The sequence below is a fragment of the Lagenorhynchus albirostris genome, chromosome 12 (genome assembly GCF_949774975.1).
Source record: "Lagenorhynchus albirostris chromosome 12, mLagAlb1.1, whole genome shotgun sequence".
Lineage (NCBI taxonomy): Eukaryota > Metazoa > Chordata > Mammalia > Artiodactyla > Delphinidae > Lagenorhynchus > Lagenorhynchus albirostris.
The window spans coordinates 86289364-86309955 of NC_083106.1; the positions used below are offsets into that span (position 1 = coordinate 86289364).

General features: G+C 34.1%; 1 protein-coding gene across 1 annotated transcript in view; it reads left to right on the plus strand.

Moving 5' to 3' along the window:
- EYS (eyes shut homolog) overlaps positions 1-20592 on the plus strand; it is a 1671360-nt gene that overhangs the window by 261196 nt on the left and 1389572 nt on the right. The window contains exon 10 of the mRNA XM_060167756.1: positions 41-50. Within this exon, the coding sequence (XP_060023739.1) occupies positions 41-50 (10 nt within the window). The remainder of the gene's footprint in view (positions 1-40; positions 51-20592) is intronic.

Below are 20592 nucleotides of genomic sequence, written 5' to 3' on the forward strand. Positions count from 1 at the left end.
AGTGCACAATGTTCATAGTGTATAATACTTCTTTATAAAGCAAATGTGAAGTAAATTAAAACAACTTTTTATCTGAATGATAATATATTAAAAATCATTGAATAACTTTTATCTAAGTCTTTTGAAAAATACTTGCAGTTATGTATAAAATTACAGAGTCTGAAGAAACATTTTTAAAGGAAAATATTTTAATTTGATTTGGTGGAATGGAATTTTTTAGATTTTAAACTTTCATGAACAATGCATCTACGAATGAGGGCAAATTATTTCTTTCAGTTTTGCCCTGGTGGGGTTGGTGGTGAGTTTTGCTTTTTTTTTTTTTTAATTTTTTCCATGCATGTGACACTGTTTCTTTTTTAGTACCAGAAATTTCCTCATGCAAAACTAAGGTAATATACTTCAGTGCTGGGCTTCACCAAATATATACAAATACACATCCAGCATTGTAGAGTTTTATATTTGGAATACTTTGTGTTTCTGCTTGACTCCATTATCATGGATAACATACCAGACTTTGTGATGAATAACTTGAAATTAAAGCATTAAAAATGTAAAAGTTAAGTTTTAGTCCCCAAAGAAGATCAGTTATTAATACAAGAATTATTTTATATTGCATGGATATCATGAAGACTATTTAATGGGTTAGCTATGAATAATCCACACTTATATTTTATGTACTTTTCTGCAAAGAGGAGGATATAAACTGTAAAGGCAATTAGAGAAGGGCTTAAGAGCCAATAACTATGAAATCAGTGATATCTCAGTAGTGTTTTTTAGAAACTGGTTTGGTCTGGATTGCGAATTCTACACATACTTCCCTGTAGCTGTCTAGAACTGTTTCAGACCACAGGTTGAAGTAACAAATAATTACCGACATTGCCTTGTAAATTTCACAGGCTGTGGGTGGGGGGGAGGGTCCTACTAAGTTTTTAATTAGAATTATGACTAAATTATTCATTGTCTTTGGGAATTTCCCTGAGGAGGGAGCATAGTTGAAACTTGCACAAGATAAGAGAGATTTGCTACTTAATATATTGAAATCATTGGAAAAATTATGGGGGGAGCTTTTATCATTTGGTGAATTTCATTGTCTTAAAATTCATTCCTCATTTCTGACACAATTATTAGCTACACAAAAGTGAATGTTTTTTTAAATAAATGATAATAGAAAATCTATGAATATTTTTGTCCCTAGTTTCTTGTGATAAATGTCTTACAGATTTCTATAGCCTTGCTATTTTGTGGTAAGTCCTCCATTCTGTTGCCTTATTCTCTTGGTCGCATGTATTAAAATGTAGCTCTGTAATTCCTCAGATTACCACTATTTTTATAGTGTTTAAATGAGAGGAAATAGGCCATTTTTAGCATATTGAAACTATTTTGGGTTTATATTGATACATTTTGGTAACATTGTAGCAATAAATCTTGTAGTTATTTTCTGATCTTTTTAATTGGTAGATTCCAGTTTATTAAACTGTCCTATTCATAGAAATTATAATAAATTCTTAGAACTTTCACTCACTACCTAAAGTCATAGAATTTAACATCAGGCAATTATTTCACTGTATGATTAAGTCTCCTTTTGGTCCTATGCTGTTTAGTACTTTAAAAATTGGCTTCCTTTATTCTAGATGATAATAAGCCCCATGTACCTTTCATTGTAGGGTTACAATTCGTTTCTACTTTACAACTGATTCTGGGAGTATGAGTATGTATATGTGTGTGTTATAAGTTTATAAAAATCTAACCCTTTCACAGTGGGGTTCTTTGGTAATTGACTAATTTAGCTGTTCTCTAATCTGAGTCACTCATATTAGGAAAATGTCCCTGTAATTATTTTATAGCACCATCATTGTCTTGTTACAAAAATAGTTCTTGCAGGTAAAAGGAGGTTTCCTATTTTTAGAAGATTGCACTAAAATGATGTTTGCTTTTTCTCTTCCATTTTCCTGCATACAATTCAAGCCAATACACATTGTATCTGGAATTTTTCTTTTCACACCTAGGGCTTATTATATTTCATTTAATCTATTTTCAATATTAATAGCACCAAAGCTAGTTGTTCCAACTATTTGGTGACGCAATTTAGTGAAGAATTTGTAAAAGTGTAACAGGAATCAGGAAAATAGGAATAAATGTACTCAAAATTTGAGAAATGTTGTAGAGTGTGAAATACTTTGGCATAACTTTGAATATTGTAGTTAGGTGAAAGTCAGTATACATGGGTTTGTTGTCTTTATAAAGTCACAATTTGTCTTAAAATATTCTGTGAATGCTTATGTTATTTTTTGTTGCTTTTAACTGATAATAGTTGTTTTAATGATGGTAAGAAGTAGCCATAGTTGAAAGACACACCTCATGATGGCTGATTTACTAGGAATCTGGAAAAGGGAATACTCAAGAGAAGTAAATTTATACTCTGTTTTCTGATTTTTCTCATGCTTTCTATTAAAATTCAAACATTAGAAATGGAATATAATAAATACATTTATATTTGTAAACACTTTAAGAATAATAGTTAAATATTCACACAAAATATGTATCATTGCCATTAACTAAAACTATCATCAAATTTTCTTATGCACTGTGTACAACATGGAGCTTATACTTAATTAGACACTTAATTAGACACTATGATGCAGATACAGTGTACTTGCCCAGTTCCTGAGCACTTCCAATCTGATTTCAGCAAGAATAAGATCATTGACTACTCAAAAATATTAGACTATATTTCTTCTCTGTATAAGAACAGATTCATTATAGATAATAATTGAAAGATCATATATGAATTAACCGAAAAGCCTTTCTTCTTAAACTCAATTTCATAGCAATTAGATATACTCAGGCATAGATTTATGTTCAGTGACGTTTATTTCAGGAATAATTGTAAAGACAAAAACGGCACTGAAATATCTATCAAGAAGTCTATAGTTGAATAAAGAGTGAGGCATGCACATCATAGGCTACTATGCAGACATGTTAAAAATAAAGGTTTGGATCAGAATATGATCAACTCAGCAGGATAGATTGTCATGCGAGAAGCAAACTGCAGTAGGTAGCATGATCCTATTCTTATGAAACTGAAATTGGGATAGTTTCACTCCCACCAGAGAAAGCCACATTTTAGGAATAAGGGGCTGCTTGTAGATCACCTTTCTTTAGAACATCTCAAAAGGTTGAAAAAAAATAAATATGTTTTAAAGCAAATGAGAGGTAAAATGGCAGTGTTTTTCACCAAACCAAAGTATGGAAGAAGACGGATATCCAGAATGATAAGCCATGGTGTTCACTTGGTACATCTGCCAATTTTGAACAAGTTGCTCGTAAGGTTAAGAAACTAAACAGCACTTCAGACAGCCTCAGAGGACTGAGGGAAAAGCCACCATCTGGCACTGAATAAAGGAGGTTGCACAATAAACTTCTTTGTTTATATGGGCTGAAACCGCAAAGGGACAACGACTTAAGAGAAACAGCGACTTGGAAATAGATAAGACTATAGATAGACAAAGATTATGGGCCCATTTAAAAGTATCTCAAATCTTGAAATTAGATTCTGGTGATACTGGACTACTACTGAGTTGAATGGACTTGAAGAAACAAACATATGAAATTGGAAGAAAGAAAACTTCATCTCATGCCTCACATAATTTCTACAAACAATTTTAAAAATGTAATGTAACAGGTTTATAAATAACCATAGACATAAAGAAAAAAGACAACTTGAGAAAAGTATGCTTTCTCTGTTCAAGGGAATAATGGCAAGATAAAGAAGCTATAAGAAAACTGAGTAAAATTTCTAAAATTGAGAAAAAGTAATAAGTGAAAAACTGAATATAGAACTATAACACTAAATGAAACAGATGAAGGCAGAGGTGTGATGATTTGTAATATGTAATATAGAATGAAGCTCAAACAGTTGAATGAGTTGGGAAATACACACATATTGTGAGATATATAAGGATAAAATAATGTGTAACAAGCAGGTATTTGGATTCCCAAAAGGAAGGGTGTAGAAACAATATTAGGAGAGATAATGAACAAAAATTGTGCCAAAAGGTTACACAACCCCAAATCAGTTTCAAGAAGTCCTTAACACCAGAGGCAAGATTTAAAATATCCACATTTATCTCTATTCCTCTATCTCTTTACCTATCTATGTATCTCTGTGTCTATGTATCTACAGCCTGTATCTACTGATTCCCCTATTTATATTCCCCTAGACATTTCACAGCAAAAGTACTGAAAACTAACAAGGAAATGAAATCTATGTAACTTTTTTTCTTAAGATATAATTCACATACCATAATATTCACTCTTCTAAAGTGTACAATAAAATCATTTAGAGTAAATTCACAATGTCATGAATTCTTCATCACTATTTAATTCCAGAACATTTTCATTACTCCCGATTTTTCTTCCCTTCAACCTCTGGTAACCACTGATCTATTTTCTATCTCTAATGATTTACCCATTCTGGATATTTCATATAAATGAAACCATAAAATATGTGATCTTTTGTGTCGGGCATTTTTCACTTAGAATAATGTTCTCAAGATTCATTTGTGTTGTAGTATGTATCAATAGTTCAATCATTTTTATTCTTGAAAAATATTCCATTGCATGCATATACCACATTTGTTTATTCATTCCTCAATTGATTTGGGCTATGGACATTCATGTATAAGTTTTGTGTAGATATGTCTTTCTTTTCCTTTGATATATTCCTAGAAATGAAATTGGAATGATAATGACATTTGAATTTTATGTAATTTCCATGTGTCAGAAATGGTATTCTATTTTTTTTAAATTTTTTCTTCAACTATTTAAAAATGTAAAACTAATTCTTAGCTCATGGACAGTAGTAAAATTGGCAGCAAGCAGACTTTGGCCCATGTGCCATACTTTGCCAATCTTTACTCTGTCTTCCTGGAGAGAATAACTGCACTGCAACTCCTCTTAGGCAGCAAAACCATGCCTTCTACATTGGCTTCACCCCACTGTATACCTGCCTACATCTTCCTTCTTTAAGGGTAACAAAGATATTTCCAATTTTAAGTTTTTAAAATAGAAAGATTGAATTTTAATGTTTGCACATGGGAAACATATGAGTAATTTAAATTATCTGTTTAATTTCATTGTAGAGTCTATACTTTTATGAAAAAATAGTAATTCAGCCTTGTTTTAGCTCTTTTTTATAGTTAAAGTATATTATGTTGATGGAAATATTTTAAACTCTACAAAACATATGTATTCAAAAGAAAAGTGTTTATTATCTGTTATAAAAATGAATTTTAAAATGGATAGGAAGAAATAAAAACTGATAAAAGCAGTTGAAATTAGCTAAAAATAGAATAAACACAGAAAAAATACTCAAATAATGGAGACTCCAAGAAGTACAAAATGAGGTATGGAACTCAGAGTTGAGAAACAAGAATGAGAATTTTGGAATCAGAAATAACTGTAGCAGTGACACAGACTCCTGAACCTTAAATTCCAGCAATTCAGTTTGGAAAGGATTAGACTGTAGACAACATAATATGTTTTGGAAAAATTAGAGAGCATAAAGAATAAAATAAAATATGTGTTCGATTAGGGAAAAAAAGGAAAATTACCACAGGAGGAAGCTGTATTGCAGTGAAGAGAGAAGAGATTTGAGGGTTTCAGTGCAGAGGCCAAGGATGATGGACATTGCCATCAGAATAAAACATTCCCAGATGCTAGCTTGCCTTCAGAAAGAGACAACTCATTTAAAATTCAAATTATCTTCTGTATTTTTAGCTCTAGGGCCCAGGACACCTCAGTACATATATGCCACCACTCCTTGACAATAGAACTATTTAAGAAAAGAAAAATATAGAGTAGTTATATAGTAGTCATAAAGTAGTATTAATAATCTACTAACTGAGACAAGGAAATTTGAAGCAGCATCCTCATTTTGTGTGTATGGTATATGTGTTTGTGTTAGTCGATGCTGAAATATCAATTCAAAATATAGACCTACATGAAGGTCTATATTTCACAGGTCTGAAGCCAAATAGAAATGGTCTTTCCATTGGAAAATAAGAACTTGAACCATTCATTGCCAGAGGGTTACTAGGGGTTTCCTTCTGTATCCCTCATATCCCAATTTTTTTCTTGCATTTCAAACTCAAAACGATAAAACCTTACCCTTCAACTTCATTGAGCTTCACTGATTTTAAAAGCTGTCACAAAGATGATCTTATTTGTCCCATACAATCCTGAGAAATGTATAGCACCAATATTACCATCTCTCTTTATAAATGAAGACACAGAAATTTAAAGACAAAGTTTATTAAAAAAACAACAAAGTGTTGTAGTCAAACAGAGTTGGTAATTGGCTAAGACAGAATTCAGCTTGCTGGATTTGAAAGCCCATACTCTTTCCATTAAAAAAATATTACTCTCTTCTGTGAATTTATAATCCCTGCAGTGTGTAACATAGTTATTTTCATGTATAAGATGTTTAATAGTTAACCGTGAACATTGGTATGCATGTATCTTTTTGAATTAGTGTTTTTATGGTTTTTTTGGATATATACCCAGGAGTTGAATTGCACAGCAGCATTATTTACAATTGTCAAGGTATGGAAGCAACTTAAGTGTCCATCAACAGATGAAAGATAAAGAAGATGTGGTATATATACAGTGGAATATTACTCAGCCATAAAAAAGAATTAAATAATGTAATTTGCAACAACATGGATGGACTTGGAGTGTATTATGTTAAGTGAACTATAACAACACTTACATTGTGGTACAGAAAAAGAAACAATCAAAATACATTTAGGAACTAAGGTAATGTCTTGAGACATATTAACAAGTATCTTGGGGATGAACTAGGAGGTGATCAAAAAGTAAAGCAGTAGTCAGAAAGTACAAGGTTTATATAATAATCTAAAGAATATAAAACATATACTAAAATTTATGCCAAAGCATTAAAATATTTTAAGTAGGTTATACCAGGATAAAGTTTACAGTCTAGAAAATTTACTCATTGTAGAAGTTTGATTAGAAAAGATAGGATGCAGGGAGACAAATTAGCATGTAATTGTAGCAACTGAGACCAGAAACTGTGAGACTTCAGATGGTGGCAACTAGAAAATGGGGAACCAGGAAAGACAGGAGGTGGTTTGAGAGGGAAAATATAATAAATATAGAGACATTTTGATCAGAATTTCTAGAAATATTCACAGAGAGATAGAATTTAAATATTTAAATCTTGGGCACATCAGAGAATTCTGGGATATAATTATTAATCTGGGACATAGAGGCATATGAGACAGTTGAAGAAAAAGAGAATAAGTAATTCACGCAAGGGTCACATTTAACATAGGAACAGAAGGCTGAATAAACAACCTGAAAAATATTGATATTTAAGGATAAATATCAAAGATATCTACAAAGGATATTGAGAAGAAACAGCCATGAATTAAGTTCACTGAATCCAACGTGGTGATGGTCAACATTGCCAGGGGTCAATAAAACAAAAAGAGTAGGTTCATGACTTTGAGCCTTGGAAAGTGGTCAGTCTAGTTGTCTGCAATTGTGCAGCTTTATGGCCTTGGACAAATTTGGTCTCAGATTCTTAGGTAAAAATTAGGGAAAATAGCAATTACAACATAATGTTTCAAATAAATTAATTTAAAAACAAATTATCTGGAACAAAATTTTAGAGAGGACACTTATAAATTGTTTTCCAATGTGTTCCCTGTACCCAGAATCTGGAACTGAGATTAAAAGAAGGCAGGTGATAAACCAAAGATATTATAACCTGAGACTTGGATCAGGTCTCCAAATTTTACATTTACTAATTCACAGTTAATTTTCCTACATGTTTTGAAAAATAGTTCAATTGGGTTTTTATGAATCTGTAGCATAAAGAATGCATCTGTGGCAGAAATACTGAAAGGGGTGAGAAGGGTTTTGGACTTCTCACTGTCACACATTTCCTATATCCAAGCAATCACTTTCAAGTGAAATCTTTTGACTGTGTTCCTTATTCTCATTTCTAATTGTTTGTTTCAAGATAATGAAGTGAAGACATTTATATTCCTTTCTGCTCTGTCCCCAATTCTCCCAAATTTCAGGTGAAGGAAAGATTTCTATTCCTTTCTGTTTTTAAAAATTGTTTTTTTTAATTTACTTATTTTTTAACATCTTTATTGGACTATAATTGTTTTACAATTGTGTGTTAGTTTCTGCTGTATAACAAAGTGAATCAGCTATACATGTGCATATATTCCCATATCTCCTCCCTCTTGCGTATCCCTCCCACCCTCCCTATCCTACCCCTCTAGGTGGACACAAAGCAGTAAGCAGATCTCCCTGCGCTATGCATCTGCTTACCACTAGCTATCTATTTTATATTTGGTAGTGTATATATGTCCATGCCATTCTCTCACTTCATCCCAGCTTACTCTTTCCCCTTCCTATGTCCTCAAGTCCATTCTCTACATCTGTGTCATTATTCCTGTTCTGCTCCTAGGTTCTCCAAATATATATATATATATATATATATATATATATATATACATTTTTTTTAGATCCTATGTATATATATATATGTTAGCATACGGTATTTGTTTTTCTCTTTCTGACTTACTTCACTCAGTATGACAGACTCTATGTCCATCCACCTCACTACAAATAAGTCAATTTCATTTCTTTTTATGGCTGAGTGATATGCCATTGTATATATGTGCCACATATTCTTCATCCATTCATCTGTCAATGGACTCTTAAGTTGCTTTCATGCCCTGGCTATTGTAAATGGAGCTGCAATGAACATTGTGGTAAATGACTCTTTTTCAATTATGCTTTTCTCAGGATATATGCCCTGTAGAGGAATGGCTGGGTCGTACAGTAGTTCTATTTTTCATTTTTTAAGGAACCTTCATACTGTTCTCCATAGTGGTTCTATCAACTTACATTCCCACCATCAGTGCAAGAGTTCCCTTTTCTCCACATGTTTTCCAGCATTTATTGTTTGTAGATTTTTTTTTTTTTTGAGGGCTTTCTCTAGTTGCGGCGAGCGGGGACCACTCTTCATCGCGGTGCGCGGGCCTCTCATTGTCGCGGCCTCTCGTGTTGCGGAACACAGGCTCCAGACGCGCAGGCTCAGTAGCTGTGGCTCACGGGCGCAGTTGCTCCACGGCATGTGGGATCTTCCCAGACCAGGGCTCGAACCCGTGTCCCCTGCATTGGCAGGCGGATTCTCAACCGCTGCGCCACCAGGGAAGCCCTGTAGATTTTTTGATGATGGTCATTCTGACTGGTGTGAGATGATACCTCATTGTAGCTTTGATTTGAATTTCTCTAATGATAAGTGATAGTGAGTATCATTTCATATGTTTGTTGGCAATTTGTATAGCTTATTTGCAGAAATGTCTATTTAGGTCTTCTGCCTATTTTTGGATTGAGTTTTTTGTTATTTGATATTGAGCTGCATGAGCTGCTTGTATATTTTGGAGATTAAGCCTTTGTCAGTTGCTTCTTTTGCAAATATTTTCTCCATTCTGAGGGTTGTCTTTTCGTCTTGTTTATGGTTTCTTTTGCTGTAAAAAACCTTTTAAGTTTCTTTATGTCCCATTTGTTTATTTTTCTTTTTACTTCCATTTATCTAGGAGGTGGGTCAAAAAGGATCATGATGTGATTTATGTCATAGAGTGTCCTGTTATGTTTTCCTCTAAGAGTTTTGTAGTGTCTGGCCTTATATTTAGGTCTTTAATACATTTTGAGTTTATTTTTGTGTATGGTGTTATGGAGTGTTCTAATTTCATTCTTTTATATGTAGCTATCCAGTTTTCCCCACACCACTTATTGAAGAGGCTGTCTTTTCTCCACTGTACATTCTTGCCTCTCTAATCAAAGATAAGGTGACCATATGTGTGTGGGTTTATCTCTGGGCTTTCTTTTCTGTTCCATTGATCTATATTTCTGTTTTTGTGCTAGTACCATACTTTCTTGATTACTGTAGCTTTGTAGTATACTCTGAAGTCAGGGAACCTTATTCTTCCAGTTCCATTTTTCTTTCTCAAGATTGCTTTTGGTATACAGAGTGTTTTGTGTCCATAAAAATTGTGAAAGTTTTTGTTCTAGTTCTGTGAAAATGCCATTGGTAGTTTGATAAGGATTGCATTGAATCTGTAGATTGCTTTTGATAGTATAGGCATATTCACAATGTTGATTCTTCCAATCTGTTAGTATCTGTTAGTATCATCTTTAATTTCTTTCATCAGTGTCTTATAATTTTCTGCATTCAGGGTTTTTTTTAAAACATATTTATTGGAGTTTAATTGCTTTACAATGGTGTGTTAGTTTCTGCTTTATAACAAAGTGAATCAACCATACATATACATATATCCCCATATCTCCTCCCTCTTCCCTCTCCCTCCCACCCTCCCTATCTCACCCTCTAGGTGGTCAAAAAGCATTAAGCTAATCTTCCTGTGCTATGCAGCTGCTTCCCACAAGTTATCTATTTTACATTTGGTAGAATATATTAGTCCATGCCACTCTCTCACTTCATCCCAGCTTAACCTGCCCCCTCCCCGTGTTGTCAATTCCATTCTCTAAATATGCATCATTATTCCTGTACTGCCCCTAGGTTCTTCAGAATCATTTCTTTTTTTTTTTTTTTACATTCCGTATATATGTGTTAGCATATGGTATTTGTTTTTCTCTTTCTGAGTTACTTCACTCTGTATGAGAGACTCTAGGTCCATCCACCTCACTACAAATAAGTCCATTTCATTTCTTTTCATGGCTGAGTAATATCCATTGTATATATGTGCCACATCTTCCTTATCTATTCATCTGTCAATGGACACTTAGGTTGGCTGAGGGTTTGTCATATATGGCCTTAAATATGTTGAGGTAAGTTCCCTCTATGCCTACTTTCTGGAGGAGTTTTATCATAAATTGGTTTTGAATTTAGTCAAAAGTTTTTTACTGCATCTATTGAGATGATCATATGGTTTTTATCCTTCATTTTGTTAATATGATTTATCACACATTAATTTGGTATATTGAAGAATCCTTACATTCCTAGGATAAACCACACTTTTCCATGGTGTATGATCCTTTTAATGTGCTGTTGGATTCTTTTTGCTAGTATTTTGTTGAGGATTTTTGAATCTATGTTCATCAGTGATATCTTTGTCTCGTTTTGGTATCCGGGTGATGGTGACCTTGTAGAATGAGTTTGGGTGTGTTCCTCCCTCTGCTATATTTTGGAAGAGTTTGAGAAGGATAGTGCTAGCTCGTCTCTAAATATTTGATAGAATTCACCTGTGAAACCGTCTGGTCCTGGGATTTTGTTTGTTGGAAGATTTTTAATGACAGTTTCAATTTCAGTGCTTGGGTTTGGTCTCTTAATATTTTCTATTTCTTCCTGATTCAGTCTCAGAAGGTTGTGCTTTTCTAAAAATTTGTCCAATTCTTCCAGGTTGTTCATTTTATTGGCATATAGTTGTGGGTAGTAATCTTTCATGATCCTTTGTATTGCTGCAGTGTCAGTTGTTACTTCTCCTTTCTCATTTCTAATTCTGTTGATTTGAGTCTTTTCCCTTTTTTTCATGAGTCTGGTTAATGGTTTATCAACTTATTTATCTTCTTAAAGAATCAGCTTTTAGTTTTGTTGATCTTTGCTATTGTTTCCTTCGTTTCTTTTCCATTTATTTCTGATCTGATTTTTATGGTCTCTCCTTCTGCTATCTTTGGGGTTCTTTTTTATTGTTGTTGTTGTTTTGTTTTTGTGGTATGCGGGCCTCTCACTGTTGTGGCCTCTTCCATTGCAGAGCAAAGGCTCCGGACACACAGGCTCAGTGGCCATGGTGCACGGGCCCAGCCGCTCCATGACATGTGGGATCTTCCCGGGCCAGGGCACGAACCTGTGTACCCTGCATCGGCAGGTAGACTCTCAACAACTGTGCCACTAGGGAAGCCCTTTGGGGTTTCTATTTTTGTTCTTCTTTCTCTAATTCCTTTAGGTGTAAATTTGTGTAGTTTATTTGAGGTGTTTCTTGTTTCTTGAGGTAGGATTTTATTGCTATAAACTTGCTCTTAAAACAGCTTTTGCTGCACCTATAGGTTTTGGGTTGCTGTGTTTTCATTGTCATTTGTTTCTAGGTATTTTTTGATTTGGTTTTTGATTTCTTTATTGATCTCTTATTTATTTAGTACTGCATTGTGTAGTCTCCATAGATTTGTATTTTTACAGTTTTTTTTCCTGTTTTTATATCTAGTCTCATAGGTTTGTGGTTGGAAAAGATACTTGAAACGATTTCAATATTCTTAAATTTAACAAGGCTTGATTTGTGACCCAAGATATGATCTAACATGGAGAATGTTCCATGAGCTCTTGAGAAGAAGGTGTATTCTGTTATTTTTGGATGGAATGTCCTATAAATATCAATTAAGTCCATCTTGTTTAATGTATCATTTAGATCTTGTGTTTCCTTATTTATTTTAATTTTGGATGATCTGTCCACTGGTGAAAGTGGGGTGTTAAAATCCTCTACTATTATTGTGTTACTATCAATTTCCCATTTTATGGCTGTTAGCATTTGCCTTATGTATTGAGGTGCTCCTATATTGGGTGTATAAATATTTACACTTGTTATTTCTTCACGCTACCCAATAGCAGAGAGGCTGCCTAAAATAATAATAAGTTCTCAGACCCCCCAAGACACACCACCGGTTGCACTCTTGCCAACCAGAAAGACAAAATCCAGCCTCATCCACCAGAACACAGGCACTAGTCCCCTCCATCAGGAAGCCTACACAACCCACTCAACCAAACTATCTCACTGGGGGCACACACCAAAAACAATGGGAACTACCAACATGCAGCCTGTGAAATAAGAACACAAACACAGTAAGTTAAGGAAAATGAGAAGACAGAGAAATATGCAGCATATAAAAGAGTGAGGTAAAAACCCACCAGACCAAACAAATGAAGAGGAAATAGGGAGTCTACCTGAAAAAGATTCAGAGTAATGATAGAAAAGATGATCTAAATCTTGGAAATAGAATGGAGAAAATACAAGAAACTTTCAACAAGGACCTAGAAGAACTAAAGAGCAAAAAAACAGTGATGAACAACACAATAAATGAAATTTAAAATTCTCTAAAAGGAATCAATAGCAGAATAACTGAGGCAGAAGAATGGATAAGTGACATGGAAGATAAAGTGGTGGAAATAACTACTGCAGAGCAGAATAATGAAAAAAGAATGAAAAGAATTCAGGACAGTCTCAGAGACCTCTGGGACATTAAACACACCAACATTTGTATTATAGGGGTCCCTGAAGTATAAGAGGAAAAAAGGGGACTGAGAAAATATTTGAAGAGATTAGATTTGAAAACTTCCCTAATATGGGAAAGGAAATATTCCATCAAGTCCAGGAAGCACAGAGAGTCCCATACAGGATAAATCCAAGGAGAAACATGCCAAGAAACTTATTAATCAAACTTCCAAAAATTAAATACAAAGAAAAAATATTAAAAGCAGGAGGGGAAAAACAACAAATAACATACAAGTGTTCCCCATAAGGTTAACAGCTGATCTTTCAGCAGGAACTCTGCAAGTCAGAAGGGAGTGGCAGTACATATTTAAAGTGATGAAAGGGAAAAACCTACAACCAAGATTACTCTACCCAGCAAGTATGTCATTCAGCTTCTACAGAGAAATTAAAACCTTTACAGGCAAGCAAAAGCTAAGAGAATACAGCACCACCAAACCTGCTTTACAACAAATGCTAAAGGAATTTCTCTAGGCAGGAAACACAAGAGAAGGAGAAGACCTACAATAACAACCCAAGACAATTAAGAAAATGGTAATAGGAACATACATATCGATAACTACCTTAAATGTAAATGGATTAAATGCTCCAACCAAAAGACATAGACTGGCTGAATGGATACAAAAGCAAGACCCATATATATACTGTCTACAAGAGACCCACTTCAGACCTAGAGACACATACAGAGTGAAAGTGAGGGAATGCAAAAAAGGTATTCCATGCAGATGGAAATCAAAAGAAAGCTGGAGTAGCAATTCTCATATCAGACAAAATAGATTTTAAAATAAAGTCTCTTACGAGAGACAAAGAAGGACACTACATAATGATCAAGGGATCAATCCAGGAAGATATAACAATCCTAAATATTTATGAACCCAACGTAGGAGCACCTCAATACATAAGGCAAATCCTTTCTTTTAAAGATTAAAAGCAAGGAAAATAAATACAATTCCATATTTGGCAAAACTAGGATATCTGCAATACCAAGCCACAACACAAGTAAGCAGAGAATAGAGAGAGCTTGTGAAAGCATAAGCCAAGAAAGGACCTACAAAAGCAGATACCAATGAGAAGCAATTGGATTTCCCTAGAAAACTTCAGGAAAGGCTTGGTAATAAATAGTGCTTATGGGTACTGAAAACAAAGTGTGGTTTGAAAATGTGTTTAATATTTGTTTTTAATTTCAAGGTCCACTGGAGTCGATTTAGTCAGAAGGATGCCCCTTCCCCACACATAAAAGACTAGAGGTACAGGAATTTAGCCAAAATGACAAAAACTTTTTTTTTAGTTGTTTTTAAATAAATATATTTTTTTAAATTTTATTGTGATATAATTGACTTACAAGGATTCCACATATTTAATGAATATATTTTGATGAGTTTGGACATAAGCATGCACTGTTGATACCATCACTAGAACCAAGGTACTAAACATCTATCACATCCAAAAATTTTGTTTCATTCTTTTGCATTTTTTTCTTTTTCATGTAAGAAAAAATAACATAAGCTTTATCTTCTTTACATATTTTACAGTGCGCAATACTGTCTTGTTAACTAGAGGTATTATGTTGTACAGCAAATTTCTAGAACTTGTTTATCAGGCTAACTGAAACTTTATACACATTAAAAAAAATTTACATTTCCACCTTCTCCCAGCCCCTGGTAACCATCCTTCCATTCTCTCTTACTACCAGTTTAAATATTTTAGAACCTCACAGAAGTGATATCATATAGTATTTGTCCTTTTGTGACTGGCTTATCTCACTTAACATAATCTCCTCTAGGTTCATTTATGTTTAGGCAAATGGCAGGATTTCCTTCTTTTGTAAGGCTGATAATATTCCATTGTATGTATATGCTATATTTTCTTCATTTATTCATCTGTAGATTGACATTTGAGTTGTTTTCATATCGTGGATATTATGAATAATGCTGCAACTAACAGAGGGGTGCAGATAATCTTTGAGACCCTGATTTCAATTCTCTTGGCTATATACCAAAGAGTGGAATTGCTCTGGTAGTTCTATTTTTAATTTTTGGTGGAAACTCTATACTGTTTTCTATAGTGGCTGTACCATACTACATTCGCACAAACAGTATATAAGGTTTTCAATATCTCCACATGCTCGCCAAGTCTTGTTATCCACCCTTTTTCTTTCTTTTCAAATAAATAACTACCATAACAACTGTGAGGTGATAACTCACTGTGGTTTTGATCTGCATTTCCCTGATAATTAGTGATGTTGAGCACATTTTTATATGCCTGCTGGCCATTTGTATGGCTTTTTTGGAGTAATGTCTATTCAATTCCCTTGCTCATTTTTAATTGGATGTTTTTTTATGTTCATTGGTAGGCAATACTTAGATATTTTGGATATCAGTCCCTTGTCTTATATATGGTTTACAAATATTTTCTCTCAAACTGTTGGTTGCCTGTTTGTTTTGTTGATTGTTTCCTTTGCTGCACAGAGCTTTTTAGTTTGATGTAATCCCACTTGTCTATTTTTGATATTGTTGCCTGTGTTTTTGGTGTCAAATTCAAGAGACCAATGTCAAGACCAACATCAAGAGGTTTCCTCTTAACATTTACTTTGAGAATTTTTATAGTTTTTGATCTTACATTTAAATCATTAATAAATTTTGAATTGTTTTTTGTGTCTGTTAGGAGATACGGATCCAATTTCATTCTTTTGCATGTGGATATACAGTTTTCTCAACACTATCTGTTGAAGAAACTATCCTTTCCCCATGTTGTATTCTTAGTGCCCTGTCAAAAATCAGTTGAGTATATAATAATAAACATTTCTGAGCTCTCTGTTCAGCTCCATTGGTCAAAATGTCTATTGTTATGCCAGGACCATACCTTTTTTTGTGTGTGTGTGATGCTCAGGCCTCTCACTGTTGTGGTCACTCCCGTTGCGGAGCACAGGCTCCGGACACACAGGCTCAGTGGCCATGGCTCACAGGCCCAGCCTCTCTGCAGCATGTGGGATCTTCCCGGACTGGGGCATGAACCCGTGTCCCCTGCATTGGCAGGCAGACTCTCAACCACTGCACCACCAGGGAAGCCCAGGACCATACCATTTTAGTTGCTATAGCTTTGTGATATATGTTGGAATCAAGAAATATGCTGCCTCCAGCTTTGTTCTTTTTCCCAAAATTGCTTTTGTTATTTGGTGTATTTTATGCTTCCACATGAATGTTAGGAATTTCTTCTCTTCTATTTCTTCTATGTTTTCTTCACTTCTATTTTTCTATTGCTTTTCTATTTCTATAAAAATGCCATTGTGATATTGATAGGGATTGCACTGAATCTGTAGATTACTTTGGGTACTAGGGACATTTAAACCATATTAATTCTTCCAATCCATGAACAAAGACGTTTTTCCATTGATTTGTGTGTGCTTTTATTTCATTAGCATTTTATAGTTTTCAGTGTACAAGTCACTTAACTCCTTGCTGAAGTTTATTCTGAGAATTTTATTCTTGCTATTGTAAATATAATTTTTTTTCTTAATTTCCTTTTGGATAATTCCTTGTTAGTATATAGAAACACAGCTGATTTGTGTATGTTGATTTTATATCCTGTAACTTTGTTGAATTTGTTTGTTAGTTTTAACAGTTTGTTGTTTTTGTTGTTGGCTGTGAAGTCTGTAGCATTTTTGATATGTAAGCTCATGTCATCTGCAATTTGATTGCAAACACAAAGGAGCTGAAACAGGGGCATTAAGTAATATGACATACCTAGAACTCTCTTCATGTATCCATATCCAGAATAGCCTGTCAAGGCATTAGATAACACTTACCTAAAGAAACTGAAAAAGTTAAGAATAAAAAGGTCGACAGATTTAGATAGTAGAGGTCCTCATATAAAAAGAAGTTTGGCTATTCTAGTTAGCTGTAATGAAGCTCAACAATTAATAAATTCTTCGCACTCACAGAGTTCTTTCAAAAGACTTTTTAGTCCCTTATAATTCAATTGCAGAAAGAGGCAAGGGTCATGTGGCATGTGAGGAGGATTTCCAACATGAAGGCGGGAGACCAAAATAGAGAGCTAAAGAGAACTCAAGTTTATCAGGAATATTCAGTGAGATCGCCCTACTTTTTTTTTTTCTTTGTGGTATTCGGGCCTCTCACTGTTGTGGCCTCTCCCGTTGCAGAGCACAGCCTCCAGATGTGCAGGCTCAGTGGCCATGGCTCACAGGCCCAGCCACTCTGTGGCATGTGGGATCTTCCTGGACTGGGGCATGAACCCGTGTCCCCTGCATCGGCAGGCGGACTCTCAACCACTGCGCCACCAGGGAAGCCCAAGAGCTCCCTACTCTTTAAAATACAAATGAAAATAATAACAAATATTAACAACAACAGTAACTCTCCCCAGGACATTTAAAATTTTCCTGGTTGCCAGCTTCGTGGTTGGGATTCAGAATGTTCAATAGGTAAGCTCCTTCTACATCTAGTTTGTCAAGAGTTTTTATCATGAATTCATGTTGAATTTTGTCAGATGTTTTCTTTGCATCTACTGACATGATCATGTGATTTTTCTACCCTCCATTCTGTTAAAGTGATGTATTAACAGATTGATTTATGTATGTGGAACCATTCTTGTATCCTAGGGATGAATCTCATTTGATCATTGTGTATGATTCTCCTAATGTGCTGTAGAATAGAGTTTCATTTTGGATTTTCACATCTATGCTCATTACAAATATTGGCCTGTAGTTTTTCTTTTCTTGTAGTGTCTTTCTCTGGCTTTGGTTTCAGGGTAATACTGGCTTCATAAAGTGAGTTTGGAAGTGTTTTCTTCTCTTCTATTTTTTGGAAGCGGTTGAGGAGGATTGGCATTAATTCTTCTTAAAAAGTTTGATAGAAGCTATCTGGTTCTGAACTTTTCTTTATTCTGAAGTATTAATTACTGATTCAATCTCCTTACTCACTTTTGGTCTGCTCAGATTTTCTATTTCTTCATGAATCAGTCTTCATATGTTGTGTATTTCCAAGAATGCATACATTTCTCCTAGGTTATCTAAATTGTTGGTTTATAATTGTTCCTAATAATCTCTTATGATGGTTTCTAAAAAATTATTTCTGCAGCATCAGTTCTCTGGAAAACACTATTAAATGAAATAAGCTAGTCACAGAAGGACAAATACTTCATGACTCCACTTATATGCGGTATCTAAATTAGTCAAACTCATAGAAACAAAGAGTAGAATGGTGGTTGTCAAGGGCTATAGAGAGGAGGAATGGAGAAATTGCTGTTCAACAGGTATAAAGTTTCAGTTATGAAAGATGAGTAAGTTCTAGAGAATTATACAACGTTTTTCCTACAGCTAAAGTTACTGCACTGTGCCCTTAAAATTCTGTTAAGGAAGTAGATATCAAGTTAAGTGTTATTACCACAATAAAAAGTGCTTTATAGACCTTTCAGTGTTGGAATAAAATAATGATTCATTGCTTCTAAATTAGAAATGATTCCATGATGCAAATTCATAAAGGTAGAAAGAGAGCATTGTATTATCTTTATAATACTTCTTTTTTGCAGAAATAAAATTAGAAATGTAAATAGAAATTGTAGTATAGCATACAGTCTTATTTTAAATGGAATAAAAATTTGAGACACATTTTTTTTTTTCAAATCACAGCACACTCCTCTGGAAATATCCAGGTTGTGAATAACTTTCCAGAAATTTTTAAACCCCATCATTTTTCTGTTACACCAAATAGAGCATATTTGAATTGAATTAAGACAATATTAGTTAACTATTTTTTAAAAAGAAAGTCACCTACAAATGTTGACATTTTGTTATGAAAATCAATCTGCATTCCTATACAAAGGACAAAAACGTCAGTGAGCCAAGACATGGCAGCTGAGTCTTTGTTGTCACATAAGACCTACATTTCTTTCATATTAAAAAATAATATGACTGATGAAGAATTTTTCAATATTTAGATTTATTATTAATTAAATAATTTTTGAAATAAATCTTTGGCATCTATTGGCACATTTCTCAAATGTTCAGGTGAGCTAAGAAGACATAGTAAATGCAAGAGCTTCTGACTGAGCCAGAGAAACATGTTCTGCTTCCAAACTTTTGTCTATTTTGCTTTATGCAGCTCTCCTATCAAGTTAGGGGTCTACATATTAATCAATGCGTTCTTAAAGAGTGAAAATTCAGCTGAAGAAATATTCAGCAATGATGATACAGTTAAGTTTGTTAACTGTGGAATGAAATTTTGAGAGAGCAAAGTGGAAAACTTTGGTAGTGGAGGCAGCAGAAGGAGGTTGAAACTGGAAAGAGGAAATCCAAAACATATGGGAACAGGAGTATATGAGAGAATATATGACTTACAGTCATACATTAGGGGCGGAGATCTAGTATTATGAGAATGTGAGGTATAGTTAAATCAGACAAAATTTAAACAGCTGAACCAATCCCAAGAAATAGTGGGTAAGAACTGAATGAGATAGTCTCTCTAATCTTTGATGATTTAATTGTTCTGGAATACAATATAATCAAAAGGAGAGATTAGTTTCTGGAGCAGTCCTATTATTTTATAATTATTATTACTATTATTATTATCATTAAAACTTTTCTTCCTCTTCCACAACTAAATCTAATTAGGCATTAAGCCCTGTTAACTATGTCTCTTTACTATCTCTAATCTCTCTCTTCCTCCCCTCACCATTTTCTCTGCCACTGGCTTAGTTCAAAAAGAAGGTAAAACTTAGAATAACTAAAAATTATCAGACTAAAGCTCAGTTGATTTTTCTAACACCCAACCCTTCCATGTTACTCTCTTGATGAAAATGTTTAAATGTCTTTTTACTGCCTATGAAATACTTAGACATTTCATACAAGAAATCTTCATGATCTGGAAACTTTCTAGTGTCATTTCTTGTTGTATTTATATTCAGTAAAGCAAAGCTTTAACATTACCAAACTCTTGCAGTCCCCACAGTGCAGTGTAGTCCCCAAGTCTTAATGCTTTAGAGCAGCCCTTTGCCCAAAAGTCTTCTCTATTCAGTAGCCTTCCTGGTGATATTCAAAATTTGGCTTAGTTATTACCTTCTTTGAACCTGTCAAGCAGAGTTAAGTTCACTCTTTATTGAAGATGTATCACACTTTATTTTACCTATTTGTTTACCTATCAATCTCTCCTACTACATAAGCTTCTAGACAGGATTTTTTTTCTTGCTTCATTTTTATCTACAATGCAGTGCCTGTCACATAGTTGACAAATAACTCCCTGTTGAATTAATAACT